The 26,060-nt window shown below is 45.1% G+C and overlaps 1 protein-coding gene and 2 long non-coding RNA genes across 3 annotated transcripts in view; 1 reads left to right on the top strand and 2 right to left on the bottom strand.

Moving 5' to 3' along the window:
* Positions 1 to 13,805, bottom strand: part of TLX1 (T cell leukemia homeobox 1) — a 70,249-nt gene extending 56,444 nt beyond the window's left edge. The window contains exon 1 of the mRNA XM_084846494.1: positions 13,368 to 13,805. Within this exon, the coding sequence (XP_084702620.1) occupies positions 13,368 to 13,705 (338 nt within the window). The 5' untranslated portion in view covers positions 13,706 to 13,805. The remainder of the gene's footprint in view (positions 1 to 13,367) is intronic.
* The window catches only part of LOC146351093 (uncharacterized), a 62,713-nt gene that overhangs the window by 26,450 nt on the left and 10,203 nt on the right, over positions 1 to 26,060 (top strand). The window lies entirely within an intron of this gene.
* On the bottom strand, positions 14,560 to 16,251 carry LOC146351094 (uncharacterized). The gene is made up of 3 exons (XR_014789513.1): positions 16,133 to 16,251; positions 15,119 to 15,849; positions 14,560 to 15,066 (listed from the first exon to the last, which is right to left on the bottom strand). It is a non-coding gene; the product is annotated as an uncharacterized LOC146351094 (long non-coding RNA).

Here is a 26,060-nt window from a genome sequence, read left to right as displayed (position 1 = left end):
AGATGAAGGCACAATAGACAAAAGGTCAAGGCAGAAGAAAATAGGACCTTGGATAGCTCCAGGTCCTGCTGGCTGGTACCCTCTCCTAATAGGAACAATAAGAGGATGTTGTCCCAGGAGGGAGCTAAAACCAGCCAAAGCCTTATGTAGGCTCGGCTCGGGAGACCTATAGTGTAGTCAGCTCTGCCCCTCCTGGAAGAACTGGCTGTACTGTTAACATGCCCTCACCTGATTTTGTAGCCTGAGACTTCTGCAAGGCTGAGGAGATGGAGGTTCTGCCAGGGACTCATCCTCTGTGGATGACGGCAGGGCTGAGTCCTCTGGCTGGGAGGGCCCTGAATAAGGTACTTACCCCCAAAGCACTTACCCCCAAGAAAGCAGCCTGTGCCTCAACCTCATCAGAACCTTCTGCTGCACACTGGAAGGTCTGAGGGCTGGGGGTCATGACATGCAGCAGAAGGAAACGTAATCAGCTATACAGAGCAGTACCCAGAAAAAATATTCTCTTGGGCCCAGAGGAGGTAGTTGAGAGAACTGATGATCTTTCACAGGAAATGAGTGAGAAGCTTGCCCGTCTCATGAGAGGTGATGGAGGACTTGTTGCCACTGTGGAACCCTTACCAAGCTCAATTGCTGAGCCTCTACCACTCTGACCCAGACCATCAACCTCCCCTATGTTGCCATCTGTGGCATTGCCATTATCTTTGCCATTCCCTTTCAGATACAAACCCTCACCCTCATCCACTGTAGCAGCCAAATCCATTTCCCTCACCATCATCAAGCCAAAGGGTACCAAGTACTTCCTGAATTCTGGCACAGCAGCTCAAGAAAACACATGGATTCTCCTTCAGGCTCCTCCTCCTGTATCATCACTCTCCCCTGCAGCCTTCCCTAAACTAGTGCCTTCCAGATGTTTTGGATTACAGCTCCTACCATTCCTGGCCATTGACCATGCTAGCTGGGGCAGATAAGAGTTGTAGTCCAACACATCAGGAAGGTACCAGTTTGGAGAAGGCTGCTGTTCCTAGTGACATTCCCAAAGTTCACTATTACCTGGTTTAATATATGAATCTGCACAGATTCTAATGCTTGGCTATATTACAAATTGAGTGCCATTTCCTATAAAAGTTCTTATCTAACTCAGAATATTAAATGAGATGCTGCACATGCACAGTCAGGAAGCCAGCCACTCAAAGTCAGCTGCTTTTGTAGGCACATACACAGAAGATATTTAATGTCACTTCTTAACTCTCGATGCAACACTTGCTAATTGCTATAAAGTGGCATGATGTACACAGCCAGCTGCATGTACAGAAGTTCTCTAATATTAACTCCTTACTCTTGATGAAACTCTCATTGATTGCTGTGAACTACATGACCACACCATCCAGTTTATCAGCCTTTGGTGGATATCGTCTTCACTTGGGTCAGTTTCTTGATGGTTTCTTGGAAATGTTAGACATCATTGTTGCACCCCATCAAGATCTAATACCCTCTCTTGTTCCTGGGTGTGTTTGTCTGGGGAAGTGGGACTGACTTTCCAAGCAGTTGTCTGCCATGGCTGGTGTGAAGGCGCAGGTAAAATCAAACTATAATTCCCAGAGGGCAATACAATAGTGTGCATGCACACAGCACTATCAACACACATATACACATGCCAACATTATGAGCTGGGAGAGAACTTATAGAAAGATGACTTTCTGAATAAGAAACTTTGTAAATACTGATCCGATTCCAAATCAAAACAAAGGGAGATTGCTCATCAGTAAGTATTATCTGGAAAACATAAAGAAGACTCTGAAAAATAGAAGCCACTTATTTTTGCTGCAAGGTCTTCCATTGCCTTACTGAGTTCTTCAAAAGCAGCAACAGTTTGCCATTTTGCTTATTTCAAATTTTGGACAGGGCGGGACCTTTTTTCTTCCCTTGTTGAAAGCTGATCTGATCACAACTTTTGCTTTCAAATGGTAATACACTGCCAAATTTCAAATTTATGTGAAATACACTTCCACTCTAGGTTGTGAAGTGGCAGGGGAGGAGGTATCAAATTAACACTTATCTTCCACAAGCTGTGTGAAATGGAGCCTCCATCTCCATAGAGCAACAGGGTCTCTCTTCCAGCACTACTGTTCTATATTCCTATTCTTTGTAACACCAATTGAGTTTGTAGATTGTCTTACTTTTAATAGCAAAGCACACATTTGAATGTGAAAATCCATTTGAATAATAACTTTCAGGATGCCATTCAACCTTTTGTATTTTTTCTTTGTTGTGAATATTGTCGTGATTTCCATATGAATGTGAAGTTTTTTAGGAATTATGTATATTAAAGTTATATGCTTTGCATATCTTGTATATTTGTAAGATAGATCTAGATATTCCATTTGAATGTGCACTCAGAGCAGCAGTATTATTTTAGAATTATTGAACTATAGACATTGAAGTGATCTCAGAGATCATCTAGTCCAACCCCCTCTCAATGCAGGCTTTGCTATCTAGATACAATCACCCTGACAGATGGCCAGTGAAGGAGAACCTGTCATCTCCTGAGACAGCCTGCTCCACTACTGAACATGAACAGCCCTCACTGTTAGAACGTTTCTCCTAATGTTTAGCCTAAATCTTCCCGGCCATTGGTTCTAGTCTTGTCTCTTGAAGCAACAGAGATCAACTTGACTCAATGTTCTGCATGGCAGATATTTGAACACTGTTATCATGTTTCCTCTTAATCTTCTCTTCTCCAGGCTAAACATACCCATCTCTTTCAACCATTCCTCATAGGACTTGGTTTCACCAGTGACATCATGTTTAACACAATCCTGACTTACAGAACAGGGGCAGAAATTGTAGGAAGGGGGGAATAAAGTAAACATTTTCTTAGAAAAAAAAGTTAAGGAAATCTTTAAAGAGAAACATTTCTGCTAAACACTCACTTGAAATCCAGACAGCACTTTCTGCACATTAAAAGCAATTAACACCAATTGGGGAATTTTTAATTGCTCTGCAAAGCATGCTGTAAATAATTATTCCCAGCTCTGTGGATCCCTTGAATGCTCTCCCTGACAGTTGTAATTTATGGGGCCTGAGGCATGGCTCTTTTTATTCAGCATATATCCTTATTACAATAATGACTTAGCACTCTTGTACCTTTAATGAGTATAAAGAGCCCCATGCACAAGGGAGGGGAGAAAACTGCAAGATTTTAAGAATTTGACAAAACCCCATTTTTTCCCTTGTTATAGTTACAAATTGTTAAGCAGTTATGCAGACTGCTAAATGATCAGGACTTTGCAGGGAAGGAGTCTGATTGTTGTGTTAAGCTTGGTCTGATGCAATCCTTATCTGAAATAATTTTTCATAGGACTAGTTGTCATAAAAAATAATAGTCCAGGTGACTCTTGGTACCATTCCTCTTTGACCAAGAGATGGGCTGGGGAAATGCATAGCTGAGGGGTGGGGTGGGCCCTGTTCTCCAGCTGACACATTCCCCTCATTCTTGCAAAGATGCTGCTTTATCCCCATTTTTTCTTGAGGAAGGCACCCCCAAAAAGGAGGAGCCACCCACAAGTTTACATTTTAATAAGGATGAAATCTTGTCTCCTTTGGGATTGCTTAGAGCCATGGATGGGGATCAACTAGGGATGGACTAATTCACCCTTGCCTGCACCGCATGCCAAGTGCCAGACCCCAACCAGCTTGCTAACCCTGTTTGCCATGAGCAGCAAGCTGCCTGGTGGTCCACAGGTGTGGCAACCCACTGCTACCCTGAGCCACCGTTCTACCCAGAATGGTGGCTTGGTCTTTTCTGTAAACTGCCATTTTACAGAAATGGTGGCCATAAATAGGTTCATTTACACAAATTGCAGGTGTAAATGGTCTAGTTTTGTGTAAATGCACCTCTTTACAGCTCCCATTTACATGAAATGGTGATTTACAGAAAAGACCGAGCCACCATTCTGTGCAACGTGGTGGCTCGGCAGAGCAGTGGGGACCGCAGCACTTGACCAACTTGGTGTGTGCACCAAGTTGGGCAAGTGGGGGGTCTGCGGACTCCAGTCCAAGGGGATGAGCTGGTGGGAACCCATCAAACTCGAGCCCCCAGCTGGATGCTTGTGAGATCCCTAGAGTCAATCTTTGATTTCAGAATTGAAACAAAACTTGACAAGGTGGCAGTAATCTGAAGATAGATTGACAGATTTTAAACTAAAAAATAAAACTTTACTGAGAATTGTGAGCAAAGTCACCTGGATTTGGTCTAGTCAGATATCATTCTAAAGTTGAAATATGTTTCTCTGCCATCCAATTGCTATATAAGTCTCAAACTGAAAAATTAGTTCCACATATCAAAAACACAGAATTCACTGTGGTGGATTCTTGATGACAATTCTGAAGGCTGGGTTCACCAGGTAAGATGAATAGGGAATAGCAAGCCAGCATGATCTGGTGGTTAGAGCATCCTTCCCCAACCTGGTGCCCTCCAAATCTGTTGGACAGCAAATCTCATCATCCCCAGTCACCATGGTCATTAAGGAGAGGCACCACATTGGAGATGGCTGGGTTAGAGTGTTTGCTAAGGCATGGAGAGACACAGGTTTTAATCATCCCTGTTCAGCCAGGACACTCCCTGGGTGGCCTTAGGGCTAGTCATTCTCAGCCTGACCTACCTGAAGGTTTGTTGTGAGGAGAAAGGGGAAGCAGAACCATGTATGCTGCCTTGACCTCATTGGAACAGAACTAAAATAATCCGGGTCTTCTCATCCAATTTGGAGCTAGCTATACATCTCCATAGACCTGTTTTCTCCTGTCCTCTGCAGATGCACACACAGAGAGAGGAGGCCAAGCTTCACAGGCCTTGAGCAAGTGAGGAGGTGAATCTGCTCTGGGTTTCAGTCAGAACCAGTAAGAACTCCAAAGGAGCTATCCAAGGTACTGAACCCAATCCCCAAAGTAGGTTCAGCACCTCAGACAGCTCCTTTAGAGTTCTGACTGGTTCTGACTGAAACCCAAAGTAGAGTCACAGCCACACTGACATTGGGGCCACCAGCCTCCATTGGTTATCTCTAAGCAGCTGCTGCCGAGAGATTTTCATGTCAAGGGATGATAGAAGCTGGGGGCTGCGGAGAAACTGGTGGACCACATGCACCACCCCCTCCTTCCCCTGCTGCAGGCTATATGCAGTCTTAGGCTGGAGGTTCGCCATCCCTGCTAGGGCTGTCAATCACCAAAAACAGGACATGCATCGCTAAAAAAGAGGATGCCCATCTGCATAAAATCTGCATATGCTAGGAGATGCAAATTTAGAAATAAAAATTATAGTTTAAATAGAAATGTACTCTGGGTTGCAGTAAGAACCAGTCAGAAGGATCAATCCAAGATGACTGAAACCCAGAGGGGATCCTCTGCCCCACTGACATTGGAGCCACCAGCCTCTACTGGCTTTTTCCATCCATCCCACAGCCTGCAAAGTGTTGCAAACCTCCTTAATAGGACTGCTACAAATGCAAGTCTCAGCATTTTTTATCTCCCTCAGCTAAGATCCTATTGGCCAACATTCTGTATTCTGAAAAGAAGAGAACTTTAAACAAATCCAGCAAGTTGAGCAGCATTAGCACAATCTATATATCGGAGAGCTCCTAGGTAATGTTTTACCTTGGTGTGGGACCCACTTTTCCTTGAGGTTGGTTCTATAGTTAGGGATGTACGAATCCCTTACCTGGTTCCAGTCCGGGGCTTCGGCAGTGGGGGGGAGGCGATCTGTCCCTCCCTCCGGAATCCTCCCCAGCTGGCTCTGCTCCGCAGCAAGGCCGCGGAGCCGCCAGCCAGTGCTGGCCACAGCCGGACTTCCAGCCGCAGCTAGGCTGCTGCGGCTGCAAATGGCGGCCATCATAGTGGCTGCCATTTGCAGCCTTACATTAAGCCGTGATAGGCTATGTAAGTATTTACGTAGCCTATCACGGCAAAAGGCAGGGACGCAAATGGCAGCCGCTACACCATTTGTGTCCCTGCCTTTTGCTGTGATAGGCTATGTAAATACTTATGTAGCCTATTATGGCAAAGAGCAGGGGTGCAAATGGCGTAGCAGCCACCATTTGCACCCCTGCTCTTTGCCGTGATAGGCTACATAAGTATTTATGTAGCCTATCACAGCCTAATGCAGGCACGCAAATGGCGGCCGCTATGACGGCCACCATTTGCAGCTGCAGCATCCCAGCAGCAGCCAGAAGACGAGCTGGAGCCGCCACCGCCACCACCGCCACCACCGCCACATCCACCACCAGGTAGGTCCATTCCGGGGGGGGGGATTGCAGGGGGTGGCAGGGGGGAGGCCATTCCCCCACAGATTCCAGGGGGCTGGATTCTAAAGAATCCGGCCTCACTGGAGTCCGTGGCAGAATTCTCCAACATCCCTATTCATGCCTAGGGATATACGAAAGTCTCTTACCTTTTCAAAGGGTGACATCCACAGTGGGGGGGAGGCGCTTCGTCCATCCCACCGAAATTCTTTCCTGCCGGCTCTGCTCTGCGGAGATTCCGCAGAGCCATCGGCCAGGGCCACCCGCAGCCAGACATCCGGCCTCTGGACAACCTGTAGAGACGCAAATGGTGGCTGCCGGAGCTGCCGCCATTTGCGTCCCTGTATTTTGCCATGATAGACTACGTAAATATTAACGTAGCCTATTACGGCAAAAAAAGATAAAAAAACAGCGGACGCAAATGGCGGCGGCTACGGTGGCCGCCATTTGCGTTCCATTTTTTTTTGCCATGATAGGTTATGTAAATATTTACGTAGGCTAAAACGGCCAAAAAAAAAGGGAACACAAATGGTGGCTGCCATAGCCACCACCATTTGCTTTCCCTTAGTTAAGCCGTGATAGGCTATGTAAGTATTTACGTAGCCTATCACGGCTATATGGAGGAAGCGAATGGCGGCCGCAGACGTGGCCACCATTCACAAGTCAGTGTGGATGGCACCAGGTAGGTGCTCCGTTCCGGGCCCATTTCTTGGGGTGCGGATGGGGGGGGCTTCATTCCATCACAGATTTCGCGGGGCCGAATGCACTGGCATTCAGCCTCATCGAGATCTGTGGCGGAATTCTCTGACATCCCTATCTATAGTGCTCTTCACCTCATAGTTAATTTGGCCTACAAATTCATTTCAGTGTGGATCACAGTGCTATGTTCTTCACCCTTATATATTTCAAGGCAGAGAAATGCTGTTTTTTTTCAAGGGTTTACCCAGCTCTAGCTGACTGCATTGAACTGACACAGAGTTCCCATTGTCAACTGACACAGGGGTTGCATTCTCTCAACGTTCATTAAACAAAAATCTGCACTCATGAGGGCTACGAATTGTGTGTGTTTGCTTGTTTTTAAAGAGAAAATTTAGCCATCTCTCAGTCTTGCAAGTGTGTACCATGTATGACCACACTAGAGAGGAGAGAAAGCCTGTGTTCCGGCAACATATGCGCACTCAAATAAGAAAGTACTGGAATAACATTCTATCCAAACTGGCCACCATTCTCACATTATTTCCAAACCAAAATGTGTGCAACTAAGAATCTAGGGCAATAACAAGAGTTCTTTGCATGGCTTTTATATTTATGCTCTTCTGACTGCTAGAATGGACATCTCCAGAAAATGGCAAAGCCCAAAATTACCAACCACCTTTAAGTGGTATCAAAAACTATGGAGACTTGCACTTATAGGCAAGCTCATGCAACAAATGCACATTTCATATCATGCTCAGATCACTTCATAAAGATATGGTTTCCACATTTCATGTGCTAGGAAAAATTGAGCCCTCTGACTAGCATCAATTTCCATTCTGGAAAGATATAATTGCTTCATAATATCTTGGTCATGTATTTTTGAAACATTCCTCTTCTTCCTATCTTTATACAGATGACCTTTTTCTTTAGAATTATACTCTGTATGTGAAAAAATTGGGGGAAATACGTTACTGTAGTTTTTTTAAATACACAGCATGAATGAAGCGGGGGAGGCCCAGAGAGGTAGAAAGAGTTAAGATGCCTTGTGTTGTAATCCTCAAACTATTCTACAGAGGATGCCCCACTGAAGTCAGTGTAATCATTGCAGATTTTGTGGGACACCCCCCCCCAATTATGCAACTAAAGTTAAAGCTAGACATACCCTACCCTGGTCAATGTCTGGATTGGGGAATATTTGGGAGCCTTCGAGAATCTGCCTTCAGTTTTCTGAAGGCCTATTTCCAAAGGGGCCTCATTGACATCCTGCTGTCATGAACCTGACCAACTCTTGCATGGTTCCAGTTGGTGGTTTTAAAAATGAAGGTATAGGGTTTGTACAAATTAACTTAACGAAATGTCCAGTATCATGACAGATGGAGTGTGTGTACACAGAGACACTTTGCACCCACCTGTGGCATCATTGTCAGTAAAAGCTGCAGATCCACTCTGTGTGAAAGATAGATGGCGGATTTTGCCCGCACCACAACAGTGTTTCTAAATGCAGCATTTTACTACTCCCTCCATAGACATGAGCAACAGCCATTCACTTCTATGGGAGAAAACAGTAAGTGGGTGAATCTGCTCCCTACCCTTGCTTGATCCATTTTTATAGGTTGGTGCCAGTTTCCATTTCACTGATGTTTGCTGTCCCTGTGTATTTTATTCAGGCACCATCAAGCCCTTTAAAAAAGCATTCCTTTTGCCAAGTAGCTACTTTCGATGGAAGCAAAGGTCAAATTGCCAGTGGTCAGATGACTAGTGTATTGCATAATATCTAGTAACAAGGGGAATGTTCAAGGCCAACAAGGACACAGAGCCATGAGCTAAAACTGCAAGGGAAACACTGAAGGCTGCAGTCTTACATACTCCTGTTCACTGAGTATAAGTCCTATGGGATACAGTGGGGCTTACTTCTGAGTAGGCATGCATAGGATTGCACTGTTAGCGATGTTTGCAGAGCTCCACTTGTACCCAAAGAGCAGGGCGGCTGCTCGCAATCGCAGCGCTAGTGTGACGTCAAAGCTCTAGCTGTGGAACCTTCTAATAAATATTAATAGCTTCTCCACTTCCAAAGAGCACCTGCTGCCAAAGTTATTGTCTTTTGGCCTAAGCCACCTACTTCCAGTGTGGAAAAAAAAAAAGAGCCACTCCATTTAATTTAATCAGCTTGGTTCCTGTGCCACCTCTCCCCGGCACCAGCCAGTCCCCATTAAGGAACAATATGTCTGCTTGACACTGCTTCCAGCAATGGTGCCCCAGGCAAGCCTGGGCTGGCCCCTCCTTTGCCTGTAACAAATTAAATTTGTGCCATCAGCTCCAAGACAACTTAGGCACAAGGGGAAGCCCAAACGGACAGTGACAGTGTGATGAATGGAGGCACCGAGGAGAATGACACAGAAAGAGAAGAAAGAGGGTGTATGTGGGGGGGTTCAACCAGCTTTCAGCTGCCGGCCTGCATCAGGTGCTGAACTTTTATTTGCCTCATTCACGCTGTTTCAGAGAAACAGAGATTGATGACTTTGACTCCTGATATTAAGTTCCTGATTAAATTACACCATGCCTTCCCCCTTGGTCCTGTGTCAACACGGACTTTGCTATTTGTTCCCCCAAATCTAGGGTAGATTGGAGCTGCTCTGCATCTCTTCTCTCCCCCTCCTAGTGTGTGACAAAGGAAGATGATGACGATGGCCCTACAATTCAGGCCCAAACTCTGCTTACAATTGCACAGCTTTGCCAGAGAAAGAGCGCTAATTTACACAATCTTTTTAGTAGGAAAGCTGTGGGTTGATTTACAAGGCTCCTCCAGACAACCTTTTTAAAAGGGAATATAATTTGGGTTTTTCCTCCTCTGGACATACAGTGAAGCCATGACACTTCAAGATGAGCAATTGCCCGTTGTGGACTCCAGATGGGAAGTACTTCCACGATAACATGCAGCCCCTCACCTGAGCAACAGATTTCTTTGCCTAGTTCTTGAATCCTGCTTATGCTTTGTCTGAATGCCTCTCGGAGTCTTATGCCTGCATCCAGCCACTGTTGCTCTTCACACTCCTGCACCTTCTCCCTCTCTATCAGCATTCTGCCTCTGGACTGGAATTTTTGTTGGCTTACCCTGTCGCTGTTCTCACTTCTGTGCTCTGAAGGGTCTCTGATGCTAATCTCAGCACATCCTAACCTCATTTTTACTTCCCAAATGCCAATCCCCACCTGACACACAATCTCCCACCGACCACTCCTTGTTCCTGCTTCATGTTCTGGATAGTGGAAGTGTAGGGAACAAACCAGACCTCCTTACAAGTCAGCTTTATGACCTCATTTTGGAGCACCGCAAAGCCATCACACTTCAATACCCTTTCAAAGAAACCCCAACTACTCCACATATGGCCACCCAAAGACATGTGAATTGATTTTGAGATCTGAACTCAGGCAACTGCATGGATCAAGTCAGACCAGTTCCAGCCATGCTAAAATCAGGATTTGGCCTATTGTACAGGGTACCTAAAACAAGACATGCTTTCAGGATTTCAGGAGCCCAGTACTAGATGCAACGCCCCTCCAGAATCAAAATAAGAGCCCAGTGCTGCAGCAACAGGTACCTAGCAGTTCCCATTGTGGTGCTGAGGGCTGCATTTCCAATAAAGTTCTGCTTCTTTGACAAGCAGGAGATGCAGATGTTTTAGACATATCAACTATGTAGGAGGCAACTAACAGGAACAGCTGCTTTTCTTTGATTTCAATATTTTGCACTACTTACCTAATTTTCTTTAGAATAAAGATGGCTTTGTACAGTTAATTACTTTTTCTTACATATAAGAACAACCAGACTACTGCAGGTCAATAGTGTCTCTGTTCCACATTCCTAAAAATCTAAACTGTGAATATGATGAACAGGTATTTGAAACCATGCACATCATGCAGATACATTTCTCAGAGCTTTTCTGCATGAGCTATTTATTGTGTGCTTGTAATTCCCTACTTATGGTTATTTACAGGTTCTTTAGACAATATCATCTTCTCCAGTTTCACTTCTGTTTTTACATAGCACTTTCAGTGAGTTTTTTGAGGCAGGGGAAATGAGGTATTTGTGAAAGCAAAAGGGAACAATTTTCCACTTGTGCAATTGCACTTTCCCACTATACCACAGTGCCACCCAGAACTTATATAGTGGAAAAGCAGGAAAGGAAATTCCCTTTGTGTATTGCTCTGATCTCAATTCCATGACAAAACTGGAAGTAGATACAGTGGATTAACAGCCTCGTGTAGAAAAGTTCTCAGAGAGATGGGATTGACTGGAGTTCCCTGTTGAACAGGATAGCACTGTTAATAGCAAAGCTGGGTTTATTGCTCCACAATGTGTGAAACCAGCCTAAGATGTCCAGGGAAGTTTTGCAGAGATGATCACCACTTTAATGCTCAGGTTGCTGCTAACATTTGCTTTGCTAAAGGGTGGGAATAGAGGATGGGGGATTCATCTTGCTTCTTGTACATTTTCTTGCTATGATCCTATGAACATGAACATGGACATAGTTTACACTGACATCAATAGGTACACAGACCTTATTGTCAGGCCACATGAACAGCTGCTAATTCTTCGCCTAATGAAGGTGTTCTTTTCCCAGTGACTTCAGCTGTAAAGTGGTCTGTTCTGAAAAACTTGTGGGGTTTTGCTTTTCACTTCAGCACACATACATTAGTCTAAAAGAGACTATAGAACAAAAAAATTAGAGTTAGAGACTTTTTCCAATAGGAAGAAGCCCTTTAGTTTTATGAAAATAAAAAGCTGGCATGTTTCTAGCTCCAACAAAAGTTGCCCCAGGAACAAATATGACTGTAGTTGTTTTGCATTTCTTACTGAAGATCACATCCTTGTACTCTGTATGAATGCCTGGAATAAACCCCACTCCTTGGTTTGAGGCTAATAATTGCTATAATTCGTGCTGATTAGACTCCTCGTTTTAAACCTACCCTGGGCAGAAGCTAGATGGGATCTCCTCGTAGATCTCTGGGTGATTTGCAGTAAATCAGCTAGTATACGCTCTGCTAGATGTTATTGTTGCCTACCAAAACTGCTTATGCATGCCACCACATTTCCCAGGAAGGATGAAGGGTGCTTGACTGCTTATGTCAGCCTTCCCCAACCTGGTGCCTTCCAGGAGTGTTGGACTACAACCCCCAGAATCCACAGCCAGGTTGGGGAAGGCTGGCTTATATCTTAACTGTTTTAACTTCAAACATTCTCTAATACAAAGTTTAATTTGTACTGGTAGTAGGTCATCCCAGGCTATGGCTGACTAGATAATTAGATCTGCCCCCAGATCCACCATTTTCCCTCTGGTTCCAGATAGTAAACTTCCAGGTTCTAATAAGTCTGAGAGAGTGCCTTCTTCTTTACCAACCTGCCCGGTCACTGAGGTCATCAGAAGGCATGTCCCTGGTGGTTCCACATGGACCCATGGCCTGGCTGGAGTCCACCAGGAAAAAAGCCTTCAGTGTGGTGGCCCCCTTCCTGTGGAATTCTCTGCCTTCCAAGGTCAGGCAGGCACCAACACAACAGCGTTGCTTTCTGTGCTTCCTGAATACATTGTTATTTCGAGAGGCCTTCCTTGAGTGACCAGCCGTGGTTTATGAAATTCAGAATTTGTTTCCTTTAAAATGTTGTAATTGTTTTAACATGACCTTTTATTCTTTTATCTTCGTTGTTCACTGCTCTGAAATCTTTTGATGTGGAGCAGTACATAAATATTTTAAATAAATAACAAAAAACAAAAGAGACCCCTTAAGCCTGAAGTCTGCCCAGCTCTCTAAAGGCAGATGTGTAAGAGAGAGAATGGATGTGTACCCACACTTCTTTTTATCGTAGAGTATGACAAAGCAGGTTCGCTAACCTTGGTTCTAACCTTAACTCAGGTGGAGACCGACCTATCGTTTAAAAGTGGATGCGGTTGCGTAACCTACAGCTGAGGGTCCCATGATGCAGCCCCCTGCTGTTTGTGTCCCATTGCTCTAAACTCAGCAAGGCAGGGGGGAAGGGGAACTGGACTGATCTCGCTCAATCCTCTATGCACACTTAACTGGCAGTAGGTGTCCTGTAGATGGGCACTGCAAGATCCCAGTGTGGTGTAGTGGTTAGAGTGCTGGGTGGGGACTTAGGAGATCTGGGTTCTGGTCCCCTCTTGGCCATGACATTCACTGGGTAACTTTGGGCCAGTCACTGGCTCTCAGCCTAACCTACCTCACAGGGTTGTTGTGAGGATAAAATGGAGAGAACGAGGACCACGTGAGCAGCCTTGGGTTCCTTGCAAGAGGAAAAAAGGTGGGATAGAAACGCAATAAATAAAGTGTCCGCCCCTGCCTCGGCGGTGAGAAATAGCCACCTACCCGAAGTTTACTCTGCAATTAGTTTGGGAGTAAATTCTATGGAAATCGGTGGGACTTCCTGCCGAGTAAACATGGCTAAGGAAGGGCCGCCGCCCTTGGACGCTCCGGGACCAACATATTGCAGAGAAACGGCCGCCGCCAGACCAGGTTTTATCCGATCGTCTTGTGGAACGCTGACCGAGATGGACTGCAGCCGAGCGGTCGCTGTCGCAGCGTAAAAGCGCGGCTCGCTGTCCCAAAACGAGCCGGAGACGAGATGAAAGCCCCGGCAGCCGGGCTCGGCTCCCGCCGCCCTTTCGCGTTGCGGGCACGGTGGAGGAAGGGAAATATGAACTCATTTATCACCATCTCGGCCGTTTCCTATTTGAACAAGGACCGACGGCCCTCGCTGATTGAAGACGCGGCCCGTCCATTCGTCATCGCTGCTGCTGCTGAGAAGCTGAGCAGAGACAGTCGCCGACTTCTCTCTCTCTCTCTCTCTCCCCGCCCCCCTCCTTACGCTCTTTGACTTGCTGGTTCGCAGGAACATTTTAAAGGAAAATCAGAATATTAATATTCCCGCGGAGATGTCCTCTTTTAAATATTGCTATGAGGAATGGGTACAGTATCCTCATTATTATTATCATCATTAAGAACCAGGGAGATGGATGGGACCAGGCCCGCAGGAAATTCGTCTTGCTAAGACACTTGCGCGTGTAACTGATGACAGAGCTCTGTTTCATGGGGACAATCTAATCCGCAGCTGGGCCCGCAAGTCATCGCGCGATACCAGGAGTGAAACCAATCTGAGGCTGCAAATCCTGTTTGGAAGTTCCCTGGAAATCAACAGGGCCTACCTCCACGTAACAGTGTGATCCGATACCTGTCTCCTCAGAAGTAAGCCCATTGAGTTACTCCCAGGTAACTGACTAGGGATTGCATTGCAGCCTAAGTGCGTTCAGTTGATCACGGCGTTCGTGTCATCGAAGTCAAAGGTCAAAAAAGATGGCCTCGTGATCACACCTGCAGCCCACGTTAACTCCCATGTTCGCTCGCTTGTAAGTAAGCCCCACTGAGGTCAATGCGACTTTTCTCTTGTGGGTGTGTTTAGGATCTCAGCCTTGTTACTTGGAAATTATTTCCAAGCTAGCCTTTGTATAGCAAGCCTTTGTATAGATCATGTACTTAAAAACAACAACAAAAAACCACTGGTGGAGATATTAAGCCTATGTTCAGATTTTATTGAGTTCAATAAGACTTACTCCCAAGAAAGTGTGCATATGATCGCAGGTGCAAAGAGTTACTATCTTGTTCTTGCATCTTTCTGTGCATGCTAATGGACAAGAGGACATCCTAATTTCATGCACAACCCAATCCTATGAATGTTTATTCAGAAGCAAATCCTGGTGACTTCATGGAGGCTTACTTCTATGTAAGGCTCCATAGGATTTCAAGTTTAATGATGATTACAGAACAACAGTGTAGCTGTTTTTTTCTCAACTAACTCCAAGTAAAAGAATTAGGCCTCTTGGGCATGTGATATGAACAGGTCGGCCATAGGAGGGAAGCGAATGTTTCATTTCAGATAGGTTTGGGAGATTCTAGGCTGCGTGGCATTTTGAGAACTTTCACAGTGCAATCCTCTACATGTCTACTCAGGAGTAAGCCCCACTGAGCTCAAGGGCGCTTTCTCCCCGGTAACTGAGTATAGGATTACAGCCTTAGCCATAATCAGTTAGGCTGTAATCCTATACACATTTCCCCGGGACTACTCGCTTCTGAGTCGACATGCACAGAATTGCACTATTAGTATTTAAGTCGCTACAGGCTCTTTGTTTTTGCTACAATAGGTTTTGAGACTTTTTGTTTCTCAACTTCCAAATACAACAGTGGAAAATAAAAGCTGCGTGTTTATCCCCCACAAAAAAACTTTAACCCGAGAAGATTGGTTCAAGAACCCGAGCACCAGAATCAACGCCACTGTTTCAAAGCACGATTTGGTTTTTGCGGGCTATACAAAGGAACAGAAAAATGAGCCAGGTCTCCCCTTCCTCCCTTTTGGATGCTTTGTTTTAGACAGAAAGTCATGTCAGAATAATTAACTATTTCAAGACTTCCCATTGCTACATTAACACACACACAACTTTCCACCCCTCGTTTTAGCGAGAGGGCGAAGAGCCTTCGGTCAGTTTAGAGGAGTAACACGCTCGCTTGGCGATTTCTTTCTTCCGGCGCTCTCGGAAAGGGGATCCTCCGCGCCCACTGGGTTTGAAGCAGCAGCAGCAGGCGAGATCCAGCTGGTCAGCCCGACTCGACGGCGATGACAACAGGCCACTCAGGCGATCCGAAGGATGTTCGCCCAGACCAGAGCAGAAGCCAAGCCCAGGCTGAATTGGATGCGGTTTACTTCAGAGTCAGCGTGTCTATTACTGCAGCCCCAAAAGCGGCTCCGAGAAGTCGATCGCTGTCGTCAGCCAACCGCTTTCCCGCAAAGAGGCCGCAGCTGGAGCCGAATGGAAACCAGATGAAATACAAAGAATCGCTGCCACCTCCCAAAACAGAGAAACCACGTTTTCTTCTCGGGACCAGTGGGAGCAAGAGCAAAGTGTTAGGAGACCGTATCTGAAATGTGGAAGTCTAATTTCTCTCCTCCCTCTCAGAATATAGAACTGCCCGGGTGCTTTTATTGAAAACCAGTCTCTCGTTTTCCATCGCCAACTGAATAAGGGACACTTCTTTCTCTTAACCGCCCCCACCCCCCCGACTGCTCTTCTAGGCACACTTACCGGGGAGTAAGTCCCGTTGACCTCAAAGGGCCTTACTTCTGAATGGACATGCCTAAGGTTGTTCTGTCAGAGGCAGAGACCTTTACGGCGGACTCGATCCTGGCAGGATCTTCTGCCATGTACTTTTAGCGAATTTCTAACTAACCTATTACAGAAAGGCGGTGGGGGGGGGGAGAGAAGGAGGATCCATACACACCTCCGCCCCGGAGATGCGCATCCCCCAACAACAGTTGCGATGTTTAGGCTAAATTTGAAGGGAAAGGCAGCAGAGTGTCTCCTTTCCTAGATTAGCACATCCCCGCAGGAATTTGCAGCTAAAAGGAAACTGGAATGTCGGGAAGGGCCCGTGAAGTGCTCATCGAGACGTCGGAAAACTTCCAGGTTGGACGCCTCAGCTAAATTGGGGATGGGAGAGGGAAGCAGCGAAGGGCGCAATCCTATGCATGTCTAGACAGAAATACGTCCTACAAACCCCAGCATTCTTGTAGGACTTCTTTCTAATTTAAACATGCATAGGATTGCACCCTAAAGCGTTCAAAATTCCAGACCTGCTTGAGTCTTTCTTCACGACATGCCCAGACCTCCCCTTCTCTTCCTATTCAGGCCCAGTATAAGCGGGGAGATACTAAACAGTTTTTGCAGGGCCTCACTAGGAAGAGCTTTTCACATGGCAGCAATTCAGACCCGGATTTGCCAGTGAGCAGGACATTCCCAAAACACCCTTGGGTGGGGGTGGTCTATACACCCTGAATTTTCTGGAGAAGAACGGCACCTCTCCATCATTAGTGTAGTTATTGGTGGGAAAAGTGAAAGGAAACTGACATATTACTACACACACACAACTATTATGTAATTTTGCAGGGATTTTTGAGAGAAAATGGTGATGATTATGTCACCCAACGATGTGCAAACTAGAGCTTCATCTTCGAGGAAGTACTCGGCCTGTAAATATTAGATCCTCAGATAACCTACAGGTAATCCTGCGCATGCGGCCGCCTGCCGGATGCCCGAGGAGAACTTTTTAATTCTTAATTACACTGATGCTTTTTAAAGGATTTGCATTTATGCTTTGATTATAATTCTGTACGTTATCTTGTGTTTTATTGCCGCTGGCCGCCTTTAACACTGTTGTAATAGAAAGGAGGGATATAGATGTAATAAACCAACCAACTTTTTTGTCCCAGAGGAGGACCAAGGGGTGTCTGAACCAGACGTCGCCTTTTCCTTGATCACGTGACTCAGCTAATAAGTCTACCACTCTCTTGGCTTTTCGGAAAGGACTTAAGTCACATCTCTTTAATTTGGCCTTTTAAATTATGAATAGTGGTTTTAATGTGGTTTTATTCCTTTTATATTTTCGGCATTATCGTTTTTATTTGAATTGTACCCGCCCTAGTGACATTTCTGGAAGGGAATCATCCTCGCCTCCATTAGAACAACTGGACGCAGGAGAACTGAGGACGGTGCAAAACCAGTTTCCAAGAAGTCCAGTAACAGAGTTGTCCTAAGTACTGAAGGGTTCCCCTCTCAGCCCTCACCCTGAAAAGTCACCCGCACATACACACGCCAATTTCAATTCCCCGGGAAAACACGGACACCGACGTTTCCCCTGAAAAAGAAACTGCAGTCAGAAATCATCCACGTGTTTTCAAATAGCTCTTTGGCGAATTTATACTTCATATTTTTTAACTAAAAAAGAAAAAAAAATCAAGCAAGGACAGACCTAAAAAGAACACAATGCGTAAAGCGTTATTATTACCATACTGGTACGTAATCTCAGGACGACGCAAGAGGAGGGAGTCGCGGCCACTCCTGCCCTCGGAGGTGGAAGGGGCCTCGGGCCCTCTCGAGAGAGAAAAACCCGCCCTCCTTTGTGAAGGGAGGAAATATGAAGACCCTCGAGGAATGTGTGGAGAGGCTGAATGTTGTTAATGGGAGATCGAAAGCAGAAGGGAAACGGCTTCCTTCCTTCGCGTACATTCCAGCCAATCTTCGACCCCTTTTATTAAAACCCTCCCTTGCAAAACCAGGACAAGACCCCCTGATTAACCCACCGCGGCGTCCTTGGGGGAAGGGGAGACTGCCTGCCAAATGCTTTCACTTGGGACACCTTTTACTACTTGAAACGTAAAGTTTCGTTTACTGGCCCTCGCACATATACCAATCCTGTATTTGAAGAGTACAGCAAAACAAAGATTTAGAGGGTGGGAGAGAAAGAAGGAAAAAAATCTCTCATCCATTTCATTTTATGCAAGAGAAAACGTATATGCCTCCTCTCTTCTTCCCAGCGCATTACAGCCAGTATGCGCCTTGAGGCGTTCTGCAACGGTGACTCCTGGATGGGTTTTTTGACTTTCCGGTGTGGGTGACTGGAATGGAACACCTTTATAAAAACTGGAATGGAATACGTTTATAAGCGACACACCCATTCATTCTCTTTTAAAGTCGCTCTCTTCCGATTTATGTCCCGCATTAGCAACGAGATATTCGGGAATTCACCGCGCCTCAAAAGTCAAGAATCCAGACTGACGGAATTTTGGCAAGACAAAACCGAGGTTGAAGCTTAGATGCGCACACTGACAGAGGAGCCAGGCCCAATGAAGCCCAGGTGAACATGTATAGGATCGGGCTGCATCTAATAACGGAGGGCGGCGGTTTTGACGAGGACGGGCAAGGATTAATGATCCCTTCTTCGCCCCTTCCTCCGCTCAAACTGCCAACCTCCCGAGGCTGCCTTGGGTTGGATCCAGACTTAAGGGTGATATCCAATGCTAGTCCAACGTACAGTAAACCACTGAAATGAATGGGAACTTTATTAGTCACGACTAACTTGTCCCATTCATTTAAGTGGGTCTACTCCATGTAGGACGAACATTGGATATTACCCTAAATCATACTTAGAGTGCGCCCATTGAATTCAGTGAGACTTAAGTTAGATATACCCAAGTCCCATTGATTTCAATACGTCTAAGTCTGGATCTAACCCATTATCTGGACACTCATAACTGTTTGCTCTACAATGCTGAATTCTGTTATCGAACAAGTTTCAGCTGTCTGTTATTTCTCTCCCACCCCCAACAGACAAAATCTGAGAAAAATGCCACATTAAGCAGAGGAAGAATGAGCTGGGATTCCATGCAAAAGAAGCTCCGCAAGAGGGAGAAATCCCCATTGTAATAGTTGCAAACTGAAAATATGATTGGAACGGTAGGCTTATCTTTGTTAGGATTTTTAAACAACTACCCCACTAGCAGAAAGTAAGCACTACAATCAGCAGTGTATTGACACCTTTTCACTTCGTGCTAATATAAAGGAAAGGTGCCCTTTTATCAAGCAGTTTGGGCTGCAGCAATTATTCATGGTCACTGAATTGATTTCTAGGCCGCCTTTTAGGGCCCGGCCCTCACAAGGCGGTTTCCACAATAGCCAACACAATACATCATGAACATAGCTAAAAATCAAATCAAAATACCATAAGACACCATAGAAAACTCGAGAGCCTGGCAACAATAAAATTAATTTTAAAAATTAGCATAATAACCTTAAAAGTAGTTAAAACTATATCCAGCTAATGTAACACCAATTTAAAACAGCAGAACCCCTCTGTTTATCTTGCTATAAAGTGGCACAGTGCAACTCTATACAGATCTTCTCAGATGTAAGTCTCCTTCTTTTTAATGGCGCTTTTTCCCAAGTAAGTGTGTGTAGGATTGCAGCCTTAGGGTGCAATGTTGTACACACTAACCCAGACGTGTGCTCCATCAGAAGCAATGGGACTTCTGAGTAGACAAAGAAGTATAGGTTGGGGCGGGGGGGGGGGTGTCTTTAGACCAACTCAAGGCCTGAATTGATGGGACCATCCGTATTTCGGTGGAGACAGAATTCCACAAACGATTAGAAGCGATACTGTGTGTGACTTCACTGTATGAAGAGCGGATTCCCTGTATATCTGCCTTCCGCGAAAGCCAAGGCACTGGCATAGTTGCAACTCTACTTAGACTGCTGGCCCCTACGGCTTTGTTTAAAGCTCTCTCTACAGGACTTGGGCTGAACTGAAATTGAACACCTTTCAGGGCCCTGGATTTCAGGAGATCGCTCCTGCTCCCCGTCCTCTAGCAGGTCTTTCTCTTGACTTTGTAGCTGCCTTCTTTTGTATTATTTGTTTTAACACCAGCCCCTGGGGATCCGCGGAGGAGACAGACGACCCCCTCTGTTTGTTTCCCAAATCAGGCAAACCCTTGTTTTGCCAACGGAACTTTGCTCCCAACAGCAACCAAGGAGATCAAAGGCAAGGCTGAGTAAATGTATTGCGGGGCGGGGGGGGGGGGGGTGGAGAAGCCACAGATGGGGAGAGGTTGGTGTTACTTCTTCTACTGTCAAGGTAGCATTTTCCTAATTACCAAAGAAATCAAAGCCTATCGTTTTAATTATTGCAAGCTTACAGCTGGATGATAAACTCTCACTGGTGAATCTTTTAATTTTTATGGAGGTTAATTAGCATACAAAACAATGAGAGCACACTGAAGGGGTGAACTTAAATCCAAGATTAAACTTCTGGAGACCAGAGGTAATGGGAAGAGCATCTAAACACATGCATAGACAGATCTCAAACCCTTCTGTGCAGTCATTGGCAACCATTAGTCAGCAAAAGTCTCATATGTCAGCAGAACATGGGTGAGCTATGACAACTGGATGAGGACTTGTAGTACAGGAGTAGATTCTAGTATTGCCAATGACCATTTGTAAGATTTTGAACAGCGCTTTCTCTGAGCCCTTTTACAAGAGTTGCTAAGAACTCCTTCAGTTCATATGTAGGATTTTATTAATTGGGTGTCGCAGTCAGTCACCTCAAGAATACTTGCAAGTCTTCCTTTCAATGCTTGAATGGATGTGTCCTACCTCAGTGAATGGATGTATCCTACATCAGATCCGACAGATTCAATTCAAACTCTTATTGAGAATCCAACTGGTGGGTGGATAAACATTTGCATTTACTTCTGAATGCACTTTCCATGAATAAGTCTTGGAAAGGAGCACCACCATTATTATTAAATATAATAGTATCCAGGCTCTCCTCCTAGGTCTGTGCCCCTTCCTGAACCCAGGGGGCAGGGCATATGCAAGTAATAATAATACATTAAATGAATGTAGACACCAGAGAAAAATGGGTAGATTTTTTAAAAAACAACAACATGGAGGATTAAAGTGCTTTGCTGTAGTAGCTGGGGCTTCATATTGTGGATTCTCTAAACTTCAGGAAATTGGTGCTTGTGTTCAAGAAGTCATTCCAAGACATGCTCTGCTGGAATGCAACCACCAAGCCGTAGCTGCTGCAGCCGTGGTGTCATCATATCCTAGGCTTGTATAAATCCCTATTTAATGCAATTTTATTCCTGGACTTTTACTGCTCCATGGAGATGAGTGGTGACATTTCCGTTTCCCCTTTCATAAATATTGCATCTACCAAATGCAATTACCAAAGGCGAAGCAGCACCAAGTGTTTACTAAATAAGATTATGTGATAATGTTAATGTGCTTTATGTCTGTGTTCTGACACCAGACAAACTCCCTATTAATAACAGCTCAATGAGATGCTGAGGTTTTGCAGGATGAGATAGGCTGGAGATTTCATGGTGCCTGTTAAATACCTAGAGAGGGAAAGGGAGCTGCCCATTAAAACATCCGCAGATTTCTATGGCTTCAAAATCGCCCAAGCTAAGAAGAGGTACAGGAGGCACTGTAGTCTTCAGCTTTGAAAAACAACAGAGCAGGTTAAGTGGGAAGAAAAATAATTTCTTTTATATACTGATCATGTATGTTGACCTCAAAAGTGGGGATCATGGCTCTATGTACCCACTTCTTCTGACCATCTGCAATACCATGGCAATGAATCATAAAAATGGCAAAGAGTCGTGTAGCACCTTAAAGACTAACACATTTATTATGGCGTAAGCTTTCATGGACCATAGTCCACTTCATCCAATGCATGAAATGTTATTGAGAGTGATGATGATAGATAGATAGATGGATGGATGGATGGATGGATGGATGGATGCTTACAGTTTGGGGGGAGGGGTAAAATTAATGAGGTCAGAAGGAAATTAAATACTAAGTTAAATACTAAGCAGAAAGTACTAAGAGTGACAATCATATTATTAACAGTGGCCATTCTTGGTACAGTTGCTGCTGCTAACACAAACATCCCAACACTAGGTAAGCTAGTTAACACATATAGTGTGCTAATTTAGCCTGATTCAAGCCTCTGGTGATAGAATTGAGCCTGTTGATGAATACTAACTCAGCCCTCTCTCACTCTAATCTTCCTGAGAAGTTTCTTTGCTCCATCATGGCCACTTTACAGTCAGTGGCAGAGTCGGTCCTGGGAGGCTGAAGTGTTCCTTCACTGGTTTCCGAATATCGCCATTTCTGATGTCAGATTTGTGCCCATTTACTCTTTCCCTTAGGGACTGGCCTGTTTGCCCTATGTAGAATGCAGAGAGGCATTTCTGACAGAGGATGGCATATACCGCATTGGAAAATGAGCACGTGAATGAACCCCTGACGTTGTGAATGACATTATTAGGTGCTGTGATGGCGTTGCCAGAGTAGATGTGAGGACAGAGCTGGCATCTGGGTTTGTTGCAGAGTCTGGTCCCCATGTTTGTATCCTTGTTATGTGGGCTGTTGTTGCTAATGAGTATCTGTTTTAGGTTGGGATGGGGCATGTCTGTAAGCAAGTCCAGGCCAACCACCCAAGGCTACTGAGAGGGAAGTGTCATTGTCCAGAATGTTCCATCTTCAGCATGGATTCTATGCAGAGGATGCTGGTGGCTCTGGTGTCAGTGGGATGGGGAATCTGCTCCGAGTTTCAGTCAAAATCAGTCAGAACTCTAAAGGAACTGTGCAAGGGGCAAAGCTCCTGTAGGGTGCTGACTGAAACCTGGAGTGGATTAGCCGCCCCACTGATACCAGAGCCACCAGCCTCCACTGATTCTGTGAGAAGAACTTCATATCACGGCAATTCTGTAAGAAGAATACACTTCTGGTACATAGTTCAGCTGCATGCAGTTAAGGCCTCTTCACCCACTGGCACCACACTTGCCAAAAGAGATACCAGTTCACCATCAAAACATACAAAGCGGAGACTGGCTTTTTGGGGTCCCTTCTCCTACAGAAATCAGCCATCCCAGATGGTCCCCAGAAAGGCAGTCATTTTAAATTTGGGTGATGGGTAAAGAAACTGTTTGGGGGAAAGGTGGATTGCGGTGTTAAGAAGAGCGAACCTGGCAAATATGGCTTTTGTACGTGCTGTTGTTACTATCTGAGAAACAGTTGTTGGACTCAGTGCAGGAGGATCCAGTGTCCAGATGAGAGTGTGTGTTGCTGTATGCACGCAAGTGACCTGAGACATTAAGGTCGCCAGCATATTTGGCTAAGCAACACATCTTGATGCCTCTTATTTCTAAGGCTTTCAAGCACACAGCGACACATCACTGATGTATCCCAAAAGGAGCCCAGACTGAAAAGCAGCACATCCTCCCGGTCTAGAAATCCACAGGTTCTGTATCAGCCTTGTCAGATTAGAATCGCACAGAGATTAACTTCTTCCCTGATCAGGCCTAAATGAGCAGAACCTTTGTGGGATTGTTGGCCCAGGGTTACAGTAGCACAGCTTCAGCGGGGAAAGAAGCAGGAATCCTAGGCAAGGACAAACCAGATTATCTTCACCACACCTTTGCAAACAGAATGCAGTCAGGAAGTATGTCCCAAAGAGAGTGCAGATGCTAGAGGGAAGCAGCAAGGCTCAAAGACACAAGGGAGAAGGAGAAGGCCCAAATAGGTAGGTTGCAAAAGGTAATCATAGAACATGTGAACAAAGCACAGTTGAGAACCTGTTACCCAGATAAGGCTTTAGATCTGCTCAGAGTCCAGATCAGCAATGTCCAAGCCCCAGCCATGTGGATAGCCTGCAGGTCTTGAGTGAGACACATGGAGGGCTAGGCTAGTGCAATGGATGACCCATCAGGAAAGAGCAAGAAAACCAGTCCTTTGCAGTCCAGCGTCCTTGTATAAACCTTCACTGCAAGGAGCTGAGGATAGCACAACAAATCATATCACTTGAAGAAACAAGGAGAAACACTGAAGTGAGCAACCACTGAACCTCATCTTACTGTATCGAAGGGTATGTCCACAATCTAGCACAGTTAGTGGTGCTGAAGCCCATTGATTTCAGTGTACCTAACTGTACTAGATGCTGGTGCGGGCCTGTGCAGGCACACACATTCTTAGACTAGGAACATGATTATGCTTCTGTTTGCAAACAGAGGATGAATGCCAACAATCAGCTTACAGACAGAAAATCTGGGGATGTTGCTCCTTTCTTATATATGTGACCAGTGATGCAGCTGGAGTTGGACCTCAGGGGTGATGTCAAGGGCCCCATAGCCCAGCCCAACCTTCCAAGACCATCCAGAGAGTGATGGGTGATGGGGGAAGTGGTGAACAGCCAAACTTCTGCACCAGGCTGGGCATGCTGGGGATGACGCTGCTCACTGCAGCATCCTTACTTATTATTTTTAAAAACATTTTCTAGTCAGAGGGTTGCTGACCAGGTACACACATGTTTATAGGTATTCATTTCATTATTTTTACTTTTAAAATATAATATCCTTTTCTACGACAAAATGGTGTTTATTCCCAAGTAAACATGTGCTTTACAACTGAAGTAATATAAATATGGCCATCTAAGCCCTGCCCCCTGCATGGGACTATTAAGCTCAAGGTCCAACATTTATTTTTTATTTTTTTAAGTTATTGGCCGCCTTTCAGGGCAGAAGCAAAAAACTGTGCAAGGAAAATTGTATGCTTGTGGGTAGGAGTAATTGTACAGCACCTAGCTTACTTTAGGGTACTTTGTTATTTATGTATAAAGATATAAATGATGGCCCTACCCCTCTGTTAAGCATTTGTACTGGATCTATGTTTTTCCCATTTTCCCCATTACTAGAGGATGTTCAATGAAGTTTATTGAAGACCTGCAGTCTGATCATATCCATATTTACTCAGAATTAAGTCCCACTGGGTTCAGTGTGACTTACTCCCAGATAGGTGCACAGGACTGCAGTCCTACAATGCAATCCTATGCACATCTACTCAGAAGTAAGTGCCACAACGTTCAGTGTGACTCCCTAATAAGGATCGCAGCCTTAGCGTTTTAGCTGATCCTTTTGGAGAGTGGTATTCAGTACCACAGAATATAAAGACTGCTGGTTTTTGCAGATGGCTTGAACAACATTGCATCTGCCAGTTATGCAAATGACAGTCTCTGTTTTCTGGGCCCAGAGAGCCACATTGCATCCAAATAGATTACACATGCAGGGACACAGAAAATACATTCCAGCAAGTATATAGTGATGTCATTTGGGGTCTTCTGAACTCATGTCAGCCATAGTTTGTATTTGATCTTTGACCTCAAAGGTGGAAGGTCATCTGTTGATTTACTTTGGTCCCAGGGTCTCCTGCTCATCCATGTCCATTTCAACATTTTGCTATAATGGAAACAATTTTCTTCTCTGCCTAAATCACTTCACATTCAGGGCAACCAGCCGACACCTGATCCTCTGTTAAGCAGCAGCTGCCTCTAAAAACAGCCCTATGCTCTTAGAGCAGTGCTAGAAAGGTCCAATAAGCCTCTTTGGATGAGTTTCTGCTGCAAGTTTGACACATGTTAAATGATCCCATATTGGTGTGATTTGATTTGGCAAAGATCTGAAGCAGAAGACTCGTAGTTACTTCACACAGAAGATGGGACCGTTGAGCAGCCTAATGACTCTATTGATCTGAAAACAATTTGAGTTGAAAACCTCTGTAAGTCTCAGAGGAAAGGGGGAGTTAGGGTTAAGGCAGTGGGTCTGCAGTATCGCTGGGG

Source organism: Heloderma suspectum, chromosome 3, assembly GCF_057233095.1.
Source record: "Heloderma suspectum isolate Gila_16-S chromosome 3, 16-S_ref, whole genome shotgun sequence".
NCBI classification, from domain to species: domain Eukaryota; kingdom Metazoa; phylum Chordata; class Lepidosauria; order Squamata; family Helodermatidae; genus Heloderma; species Heloderma suspectum.
This window is presented reverse-complemented; position numbering and strand designations above follow the sequence as displayed.